The 11,219-nt window shown below is 42.8% G+C and overlaps 1 protein-coding gene across 1 annotated transcript in view; it reads right to left on the reverse strand.

The window, feature by feature from the left end:
* Nucleotides 1–8,229, reverse strand: part of FUT4 (fucosyltransferase 4) — a 10,411-nt gene extending 2,182 nt beyond the window's left edge. Inside the window, exon 1 of the mRNA XM_015565988.1 lies at nucleotides 8,212–8,229. Coding sequence (XP_015421474.1) covers nucleotides 8,212–8,229 — 18 coding nt within the window. The remainder of the gene's footprint in view (nucleotides 1–8,211) is intronic.
* Between the last annotated feature and the right edge of the window lie 2,990 nt (nucleotides 8,230–11,219).

The raw sequence follows: 11,219 nt of genomic DNA on the forward strand, positions 1-11,219 counted from the left end.
CCCAGGCCTTTCAGCGCCAGCCCTGCGCACCGCTCCAGCCCCGCGCCCGGCCCGCCCGGCCCTTCCAGATCCGCCCCAGCGCTCAACCTCTGTGGCCCGAACCCGCGCCTTCGAGTGAGGACCCGGCTCACGCCTCGGTGCGCGCAGGGGACCAGAGACTCTCCAAAAGTCGCTACGGCGCGCAAGGGCGGGCGCAGGTACCGCGGGAAGGCGAGCCTGGGGTGCCGAGCCTCCTGGCTGAACGGAAGATCTGAGTCCACTTCCTTCCTTGCGGCTCTGCGGTGGCCAGCGACGCCTGCCGGACAGAGCGATCCCGGGAGTCGGCGGTGACCTTGACCTTGTGACCCACTGAGACAGGCCAGATGTCTCGCAGAGGTTTTGCCTTTTGTGAAACCAGGTTTGAAGGTTAAAACTACTGTCGTAAGGACCTCCCCTTTGCCTACTGCCCCAGCAGAGAGGAGAGAAGAATGAAACGTTTTCTGAACAATTGGAACCTTTCTCTCCTTTGCTCCCCCACCAAGCACTTCAGACTGCCCACCTCACAGCATTCTTTGTACTAGGGGTAGGAGGACTCATTAAACCAAAGATGAAGATAAGATGCTGGACGCCTTTGGTCTCAGGGAGCTACCTGCCTATTCAGTGAGGTGAATGAATGTGCATCACCGTTAATTTTACTAAGCACTAAAGAAACAATTCCCGCGTTTCAGACTATGCAGAACACTCTGGACTATAAAAGGATGACTAAGATAAATATTATATCACCAAGCACGCTGTCCTGATCAGATTTATTCATGAGGCAACAATCCAGACATCTACTTCTCCTATGGCTTGAATTTGAATTTCTGGGTTTACCCTTTTATTCAGCAAAATTCTAAATAGGCTGTGGATGAGCTGTTGACTTAAGGAGAGGAGGCAGTTTTGAGAAAACTTTTAGTAGATCACAGCTGTGCATCGGTGATGGCCCAGCCCAATGCCATATAAGTTACAGAATGTTAGGGGAGAAATAGACTTTCTGGGAATGGGGCCAACCTGTCAGATGTCTTTAGTGTTATGCATACGGAAAATAGACTTGGGTTTGCTGTTTGGATTTTTTGTGAAGAACTTTTTCATTAAAAATCAAATCAAGCCCTGGGAGTGTGATCAGTTGGCTGGGCATCTTCCCAGGCACCGAAGCGTTTCAGCTTTGATTCCCAGTCAGAGCACATGCCAGAGTTGTGGGCTCGATCTTTGGTGCGGGGTGTGCAGGAGGCAGCTGATCCATATTTCACTCTCACGCTAATGTTTCTCTCCCCCTCTCTCTTCCTCTCTCTAAAAATCAACTCCAGATTGTAAATGCTTCCATAAAAAAATGGTTTTAGGTGGCCCTGCCTGCTGGCCTGCAGTAACCATTTGGGAGCTAGTGTGAAGTGCTCTGACTACTAGTATACCCATCAACCTAGTAACACTTTCTTCTACACACTAACACCTTTTGTAATGTTTCTACATTTTTTTATTTCATAGAATCATCTTCAAATGATTTAAAAGCAAATTGTCATTGAAACCAGGAAACCAGGAGCTTCAGTGATTCTCTCCTGTAATTTCTAATTAAAAAGAAAAAGCTATAAATGCATAAGCAACCTTTTTCAACCAAATGAAGGAAAGGACATATTGGCTTTTCTTTTTATGCAATTCATTAATCTATACATTTTTGCACCTTCCTTCCCCACTTTAGTTAAGTAAGATAGATTTGTGTCCGGTGCATGGTAGGTAAGCATTTGGTAATGTTAACCTACTTCCTTGCTTCCTTCCCCTACTCCATGTTCACCCTTAAGTTCTGCAGTTATTCCAATTAAACCAACAGAATGACTCAGATCTCATGAATATCAATTTCCATTGTATTCACTTACCTTGGTTGGGTGCAAGACCCTACTTTAGTCTTATCTTGGTGTGTCGGGTGAGGTGGGCGGGAGACACCTAGCAGGAAGATATGGCTGGGTCAGTGGAAATCAGTCATGACTTCTCTACAAACTAGTCATGAACCACATAAGGACATTTCGGTCAATGACAGATTGTATATGTATACTAGTATGCCCATGGTCCCATAAGGTCTTAACAGCTGAAAAATTCCTATTGCTTGGTGACATTGTAGATATAAGGTCATATAGCACAATGCATTACCTTTGTGGTGATACTGGTGTAAACAAACCTATTGCACCACCAGTAATATAAAAGTACTAGAGGCCCAGTGCACAAAATTCATGCACTCCAGCAAAGGGGTGGGGGGCAGGTCCCTCAGCCTGGCCTGCACCCTCTTGCAGTCCAGACTCCTTGGGGGATGTCCACCTGCTGGCTTAAGCCAGCAGTCAGACATCCCTCTTGCAGTCTAGGGCTCTCGCAGTCCAGGACCCCTCGCTCCTTACCGCCCACCTGCAGTGGTGGTGGGAGAAGCTCCCACCACCACTGCTGTGCTCTCCAGCCATGAGCCCAGCTTCTCCCCCTGAGTGGCTCTCCCCCTGTGGGAGCGCACTGACCACCAGGGGGCAACTCCTTCATGAGCATCTGCCCCCTGGTGGTCAGTGCACGTCATAGCGACTGGTTGTTCTGCCATTCGGTATATGTGCATATTAGGGTTTTATTATATAGGATAGCACACGCAATCATGAGCAGTACGTAATATTTGATAATGATAATAAATGATTATGTTACTAGTGTATGTATTTTCTATTTGATACTTTTTGTTATTTCGGAGTGTAATCTTTCTATTAATTTTTTTTAATGTTTGTTGTAAATAGTTGTGGTATTACATGGGCAGCAACCTCACCCATCTCATCTTTACCTTGTCTCCTGAGTGTGTCATTTCTCTTGTGTTTTATTTAATCTCATTTGTTTTGTACAGAAACACGTTGTACAGGCTTATAGCCTAGAACAATCGACAATACTGGCTAGGTTTGCATAAGTACACAAGATGTGCTTTCTCTTAAGGTGTTTGCACAAGGACAAAATCATGTAAGGGGTGCATGACTGTACTGATTGAAGATGAAACATGTTGATTTATTCACAGGGCAATGGTTTGTTCTTATTTAAAATGAATGGAGGGGAGGAGGATAAGGGAGGAAAGGCGTTATGGGAAAGTAATAATGCCAGGTGTTCTTATTTATTCATTTAACCAATTGGGAAACTGGGATGAAAAACACGACTTCTACCTTCAAGAATCTATAAGAGAACAGACCAAGGAGAGAGAAGGGACCATGGAAGGCTTTGAGAAGATGGCTCCAGGAATAATTAGGAAAGACTGAAATGGGGAAGGAAGAGGGCTGAGGGTTCATCTTAAAGGGAGCAGCATATGTAAAGGCCAGGCAGTGAGGACTAGGACAGTAGGTTAGAAATTACTAGGGTTCTGTTTGGCCAAGGAGATGGAGTGTTATGCTGTGGAAAGACCTTGAAGGATTTTAATAAAGCAAGGAAGCAAGGTAGAGATCAGTATTTTTAAAGGCTTATTTGTGAGGGGAGGTGATATATGGAAGGGGACAGGAGGTGGGCTTCTGGTGTGCTGACCATGTTTATTGATATAGGCACTGGTTAATGGTTGTGTTTGCTTGGGGAAATTCATCAAGCTACATGCTTTCATATATTATACTTTAGTAAAGTGTTTTTAAGAAAAACCATTCTGTTGTTAGTAAAGGATGGATTGGGTACTAGGGAACCAAGATAAGAGTAGAAATAAATGCAGTTGCTGTTATATAGATATGAAACAAAAAGCTGCCTGAACTAAGATACTAGTTGTAAGAATAAGAAAGAAAATTAAAGGAGGGGACATTAGGAATCCCATCCTCCAGAAAGCCTTTCTGGATGCCCATATGCACATATCCAGGGTAGACTACATGCCCCTCCTGTGTGCTGCCACAGATGCATTTTTCTGTTTCAATCATAATTCCATCCCGTGCACAGATCTAGGCATCAAGTAGTATTTATCACCTCAGTGAATACTTATTGAATTAATAAGTGCTTTTTAAAAAATATATATGTTATTGTTTTTTTACAGACAAGAAGGGAGAGGGATAGAGAGTTAGAAACATCGATGAGAGAGAAGCATCGATCAGCTGCCTCCTGCATACCTCCCACTGGGGATGTTCTCGCAACCAAGGTACATGCCCTTGACCGGAATCAAACCTTGGACCTTTCAGTCCTCAGGCCGATGAGCCAAACCAGTTAGGGCATGAATGCTCTTAATTACCTTTTGGTATCTGTGCTCCCACTAGAATGTGGGTAGGTATCAGGAGAAAATGGCTATGTGAATGACTTGCTGTGACCTTAAGAAGCCCCTTAAGCCCTGACCGGTTTGGCTCAATGGATGGAGCGTCAGCCTGCGGACTCAAGGGTCCCAGGTTTGATTCCGGTCGGGGGCGTGTACCTTGGTTGCAGGCATATCCCCAGTGGGGAGTGTGCAGGAGGCAGCTGATCGATGTTTCTCATCGATGTTTCTAACTCTCTATCCCTCTCCCTTCCTATCTGTAAAAAAATCAATAAAATATACATTTTATTAAAAAAATAAAAATAAAAATAAAAAGGAGCCCCTTAAGCTTTCAGTGTAAAATGCTACATGTGTACTAATCAGAACCCTGGTGACAGGCATCACATACTTGGTCAAATTAGGCTGGCTCTCACTGACCCAACCTGGATCAAGAGCTCATTCTTGAAGCAATCACTGCAACAAAGGGACATCGCTGTAGACCCTCTTTTGGAGCTACAGAGTGGAATCAGCTCCATCTAAACCTCAAGGCCTAACAGTGGGGGGAGGGTAGTTCTCCAAAAGAAAAAATACTGTTACCTGAAGAAGAGGTGGGCGTGCAAAAACAACATAGCCTTGTGTAAATTATTATTATTCTAAACTAGAGGCCCAATGCACGAAATTCGTGCAAGGGACTCGGCCCTCATAGCCACGGCGGCTGCCCTCAGCCCACAGCCCTGGCTTTGTCTGGAAGGTCGTTCAGCTAACTAGTCTAATTAGCACATTACACTTTCATTGTTATAGATGAACTCTAAGCCACCTTAGAACTGTAAACATTCTACGATTCTTTTTAACTTGGTAACAATCAACACACGATTCTTTGTGTACTGAAAGTCTTCTTCGCTTGCACAAAATGTTACACAGAAAAACTAGCTTTCAGTGGCAACAGGAGGACAACGAGGTCAGGTATAAAGGAGGGCTTTTGGAACCTGAGGGTTGATAGAGCAGCAGAGAGGAGGGCTTCAGACATCAAGGCTCATTTTTTCAAGCTGAATGAGTAATCACTCACGACGTGTCCAAGAATGACCTATTCAGTTCCAAAATGTAATATAGGACATGATTCTCTGGGGGCAAGAACCAGGCCAACTGTGGTTCCTAACAGCCTAACTCATTCTTTGTTCCTCCCCAGGGGAATGGTTCGTTTTAAGCCTGTGCTGGTGCTCCTCACCAGAGACATTTGGTGTTTCCTAGGGAAGCCCCCGGACACACTCCAAGTGCTTAGGGCAGGGGTGCTCAACCTGTAGGTCGTGACTCCTTTGAGGGTCAAAAGACCATTTCACAGGGGTCGCCTAAGACTATCGAAAAACACATATATAATTACAGACTGTTTTTGTGATTAATCACTATGCTTTAATTATGTTCAATTTGTAACAATGAAATTGGGGGTCATCCCAACATGAGGAACTGTATTAAAGGGTCGCGGCATTAGGAAGGTTGAGAACCACTGGCTTAGGGTCTTCCCCAGAGCACCCAGCTCTGTCAGCCTGGGCTCCAAGAGGCTACCCTCAAATGGTTGCTAATTTTTATTGGATCTGAGATTTCTGTGACTTAATATTGACCTGAAAAGGATACTTTAAATTTTGCTTTTTTCTTGAAGAAAGAAAAGAGCAATTCAGAGTCCCTCCCAGTATGATATACTTACTGGGAAATTGGGAACAACCAGTGAGCAGGTGTGGTCAGAAAGGTTAATCCATATGCAAAAAGGTGGGGATTGTTTCCTTTGGCAGATGAGTATGAGAATGATTGTTAAAAATTATCAAGAATTGTGTTAGTTCTCCCTAACTGGTTTGGCTCAGTGGAGAGAGCGTTGGCCGGCTGACTGAAGGGTCTCAGGTTTGATTCCAGTCAGGGGCATGTACCTTGGTTGCAGGCACATTCCCAGCAGGGGGGTGTGCAGGAGGCAGCTGATCGATGTTTCTAACTCTCTATCCCTTTCCCTTCCTCTCTGTAAAAAAAAAAATCAAAATATATTTTAAAAAAAAGAATTGTGTAAGTTCAACAGCAACACATTGTCATTGTCCTGTTAAATCCTGGATAGAAAAATCCTTGTTTACCTAAGTGCAAAGGACATACTGCTCATAAAAGACATTGTTATAAATAGTACATATGAGAATGTACTATATTTATTGTAGGGCTTTAGTCTTTTGTGCAGTCAAGTTTTTCCCGTACGCTTACTTGACTGAACAGGTAATGCAAAATTTTTGGATGTTCAGAAATATGTATGTAATGCAATTTTGATTAAAGTCAGATATGTTTGCATGATATTTTATATATTTAGAGGGTTTACCTCTGAATTCTTGTTGAAATCCTCTAAAATACAGAAATCATGACTCCCACAAAAGAAAATTATTTTGACAGTGAAATGAACATGCTAATATCACACAGTGCGATATGTGTGATCTAAGTGTAGGGTGAAAGTGGCCTTTCCAAATCCTCTTCAGGTTCACCAGTACTATCCTCTTACCCCCACCCCAAAACTACTTGGGTCCTCAGTCAAGTGAGCCCAAATCCTGCATGGTCAGGAACTTCAACTTACTGGATCTGAGCCTACTATGGCACCCACCCTATGTCAGTACTTATGTGTGGCCACTCCAGGCAACCAGACCCTGACTCAAGGAGACAGCCCAGCCCACCTCTCTGAAGATGGAGGAAGGATCTTGACTACTCTCCCTTCCCCCTGTCCTGACCCACTTTTCACACAGACCCAGGCCACAACTCACAAAAGAAAATGGAGGGAAAATGCATTTTCCCCAGAAGTCAGGTAATTCTGCCCTGACTAGCAAATTGCCCCCAAGTAACCAATCAGACCACAACAGTGGGGACTGAGTTCCATCACACTCATTCCTGTGACTCTTCCCTTAAGAGGGGTCTGAGAGAATTGAAATATTAGGAAATACTTGTTGGATTAAACAAAATCAATGACCTATAAATGATTTTGGGAAAGTGTGGGAATGCATGTTGCTCATACAGCAAAAAAAAAAAAATTCTGAAGAAATAGGACAGCCAAATTTATCATTCTAGGTTAAGCTTATTGTGGCTGAATACATCATAGCCCAGAAATCTTACATGACGCATGAAGGTGAAGTCACATTGAAAATGCTGGTGATAACAGGATTCTTTTCAAACGCTCCGAAAAGAACCTTTGGTCTGTATTTACCCTTGGTGATGTTTATGGCAACTTAACAAACATAAGGTCTTAGAGAGAAAGGGAAGGACAGATGAGTGAATAAACACGGCCGGGCTAACTGCATCGCAGGAGCTGCTGCTGTCCTGGCAGTGTCTCTGGGCTTTGCATAAAGAGGAGATTTCTCTCTTAAGTGAGCTCACTGTTCAAAGACTTCATTTCCTGGGTCAGCCAAGACAACAGAGAAATGGCAGCAGCTCTTTAAGTCAGAGACATTCAATGTGAATGACAGAGGGAGACACTGTCTGACCCTCCCCCCCCCCCTCACAGAGCCCACCGCTCCTCACTCCCACCAGCTCTCGTGGCTCTTTGGCTCCCTTGAAGCTCCCCTGGGCACATGTCCCAGGCCACAGATTAATAAAGAGCGATGAGGGTTGTTGTTAGAGTTTGATAGGTTGACCCCAGGACTGGCTGTGTTCCTTTGAAAAATAAAATACTTTCATCCCCCCCCACTTTACTTTGATGGACGGTGGACTGAGAATTGTCCTGCAATGACATTTGCAGGACTACATTAGAGTCAGACCTTGTTTGAGCTTATAAACCCACAAAAGTATAACTTCATGCAATAAAGTTTATTGAATGCCAATCATGTGCCAGGCACCTGAGGGACAGCTGAACAAACAGACCGACATTTCTGCCGTTGTGGGATAGCTAGCTACCACACTCAGCCCACCCATTTGAATGATAGCTTTAGAGCAATTCCAGACCTGAAGAATCCAAAGATTGACATGAGACACTGTGATGTGTTAGGCCAGCATACCGTTTCTCGAAGCACCATTTTCCTTTTTTAAAAAAATATATATTTATTGCTTTCAGAGAGGAATGGAGAGGGAGAGTGAGAAAGAAACATCAATGATGAGAGAAAGTCATTGATTGGCTGCCTCCTGCAACCCTACACTGGGGATTGAGCCTGCAACCCAGGCATGTGCCCCAACCAGGAATCGAACCCTGACCTTCTGGTTCATAGGCTGACGCTCACCACTGAGCACACTGGTTGGGCCTGAAGCACCATTTCCTTGATTGCCTTGTCACTCTGTGCTTTGTCACTTCTGCATTGATCAAGTGTCATTGTCAGAGTAGAAAGCCCTTTTTCATGCCTCTACCTTTATACCTTTTTCTGGTCCATTTACAATTAGGTAGGCAAAGTTTGTCAGATTGCCAATGAAATTTTTCAAGTTAAAGGGAAGATGGTTCCATTGGGGAGGGGTGGGTAGACATGAGTCTCTCCCCGCCAGTTTCCACTGTCTCCCTTTTAGTTATAGAGATGAGGAATTACAAACCAGAAGGAAGCCATTTAGCCCACACATGTGCTCCAAGCAAGCACTATAATTAAGTCAGATAAAACTAAAGGCAGTTGGTGGTATTAGTAAGAATTCTTTTGGTTGTAATTATAGTGATTTACTGCAGGCAGCTTTAGACAGAAAAATAGGTGGGAGGAGGCAAAATTTACTACCATTCTAAGTGGCATCATCTATTGCATAGACACCAGAAAAAATAAGGGTTTGTTATTTCGCATATGTCCTTTCCATTTATCATCAAAAAGGCATCTGAAAGGTAAGAATGTAAAGACTAAAAGTAACTGAGACATGGTAAGAAATAAATTTTGATATTTTGATGAATAAACAGCATATTATAGGATGGTTTGTATTTGACCTTCCTCCTTTAATATAAGCTTTGTTCCACGCCTTTCAATGCACATTGAAAACATGACTTTATCATGGTTTCACCATGTCACACATGCACAAAAATCTGTAGTTGTCGCTGGTTGGAATTCTCTCTAAAAATAGGCACACCCTGGACCGTACCCTGTATAAGGAAAACCACCAGTCAACAGCCCTTAAGTGAGCTCACTGTTCAAAGACTTCATGCACACAGTTTTAGTATCTATTTTAGCCACTTACTTTTTTTAAATTTTATTTTGGTGTCGTAAGGACACTTAACATGAGATCTACCCTCTTAACAGATTTTTAGATGTGCAATGCAGTATTGTTACCTGTAGGCACAATGTTGTACAGTAGATCTCTAGCGTGTACTCATCTTGTATGTAATCGTTGATCAGTAACTCCCCCGTTATGCCTTCACCACAGCCCTGGCAACCACCATCCTATTCTTTGCTCCTATGAGTTTGATTGTTTTAGATACCTTATGTAGGTGGAATCATACAGTATTTGTCCTCCTGTGACTGGCTTATTTCACTTAGTATAATGTTGTCCAGGTCCATCCATGTTAACCTCCAATTTCCTGTCGTGTGTGCGTGCGTGTGTGTGTGTGTGTTTTAGACAGGTGTGTGAATCTGGCTGAAATATTCTGGGAACTCAGGGGATTGGGGGTCTTGAAGGGACAAGGTGGACTCTCAACTTGATCACCTATTTTTATTCAAAGTCCTTCTGGTTTATTCCTTCTGGGGTATAAACACACAGACTTTTATCAGGATTAAGGAGAGAGTCATCTGCGCTATGAGAAACATCTAAGGGGTTTCCTATTTGTTGCATGGGAAGAAGGAGGTGGAAATACTTCTTAAAATAGCAAGTTTAGAAAAATTGGGACACAAAATGAATGCCCATCAGTAGGAACAAGATTAAGAAAATTTTGGTACTGTCATACCGGGACATACTATAGAGCCTATAAAATCATGATTTAGACCAGCCGTGGGCAAACTACGGCCCATGGGCCAGATCCAGCCCGTTTGAAATGAATAATAATAAAAAAAGACCGTACCCTTTTATGTAATGATGTTTACTTGAATTTATATTAGTTCACACAAACACTCCATCGATGCTTTTGTTCCGGCCTTCCAGTCCAGTTTAAGAACCCATTGTGGCCCTCGAGTCAAAAAGTTTGCCCACCCCTGATTTAGACAAACATATGTTACATAGGAAAATGGTCATAATGTATGACTAAGTGAAAAAAATGCAGGCTATAAAATATGTGTAATGTGATAGTATTTTTTTACAGACCTCTCCATTGTATGATTTCTATCTCTGTAAGTATTTTAGTTGTAAGATAAAGGATATTGTTATAAGATAAACCACGGGGTAGATTTCTTCAAAAGACTAAAAAGTTGCCTCTTCAGAAAAATTGTGTCCCCTTTCATGCAGCTAAATAGTCTTCCCAATCATTTGGGCTTTTTACTTTCTACTTCTAATCCTTTTATCCGTGTGGCTGAAGATACTTCTGCCATGACTAGTTGGTCAAATGAAGAAGTGGGGTGCAAGCCCTATGACACTAAGTTACCCAGGATCTATTGCAACTGTCTCTGGCACACACTGAGGACAGTCAAGGGTTACTGGGGCCTGGAGCATATAACATGAAGAATGAACGTGAGCAAGTTGCCAACATCTTTAGAAGAAAAGGAAAGCGGCATTTTTGTTTCTTTCCTGGACTCAGAAGGAATGCTTCTATTGTATATCATCAACTATGAAAATGGCTGTAATCTAAGATTACTATAGATTTTTATCATCTTCAAGAAGTGTCCTTGTAATCCTGGTTTTCAGAGAATTTTTATTTTTTTTAAATGCTTACTAAATTAAAAACTCAAAAAAGATCCATCAGATGTAGTAATTTTTAGAACCATCCTCTAGTACATTTGGTGTTTAGATGGTTTCAGTTATTCATTACTATAAATAATGCTGGCGTGGATAACCCTGTACATGAATCCAGTTAGGAAGATGTGCAATGGGGCAACAAAGGACAGAATTTAACCACAAAAGGAACCAGGGCCGCAGAGTGGATTAAGGATGGGTACCCTAGCAAGGAAACAGGAAGCAG

The sequence above is a fragment of the Myotis davidii genome, unplaced genomic scaffold, assembly GCF_000327345.1.
Source record: "Myotis davidii unplaced genomic scaffold, ASM32734v1 scaffold641, whole genome shotgun sequence".
Lineage (NCBI taxonomy): Eukaryota > Metazoa > Chordata > Mammalia > Chiroptera > Vespertilionidae > Myotis > Myotis davidii.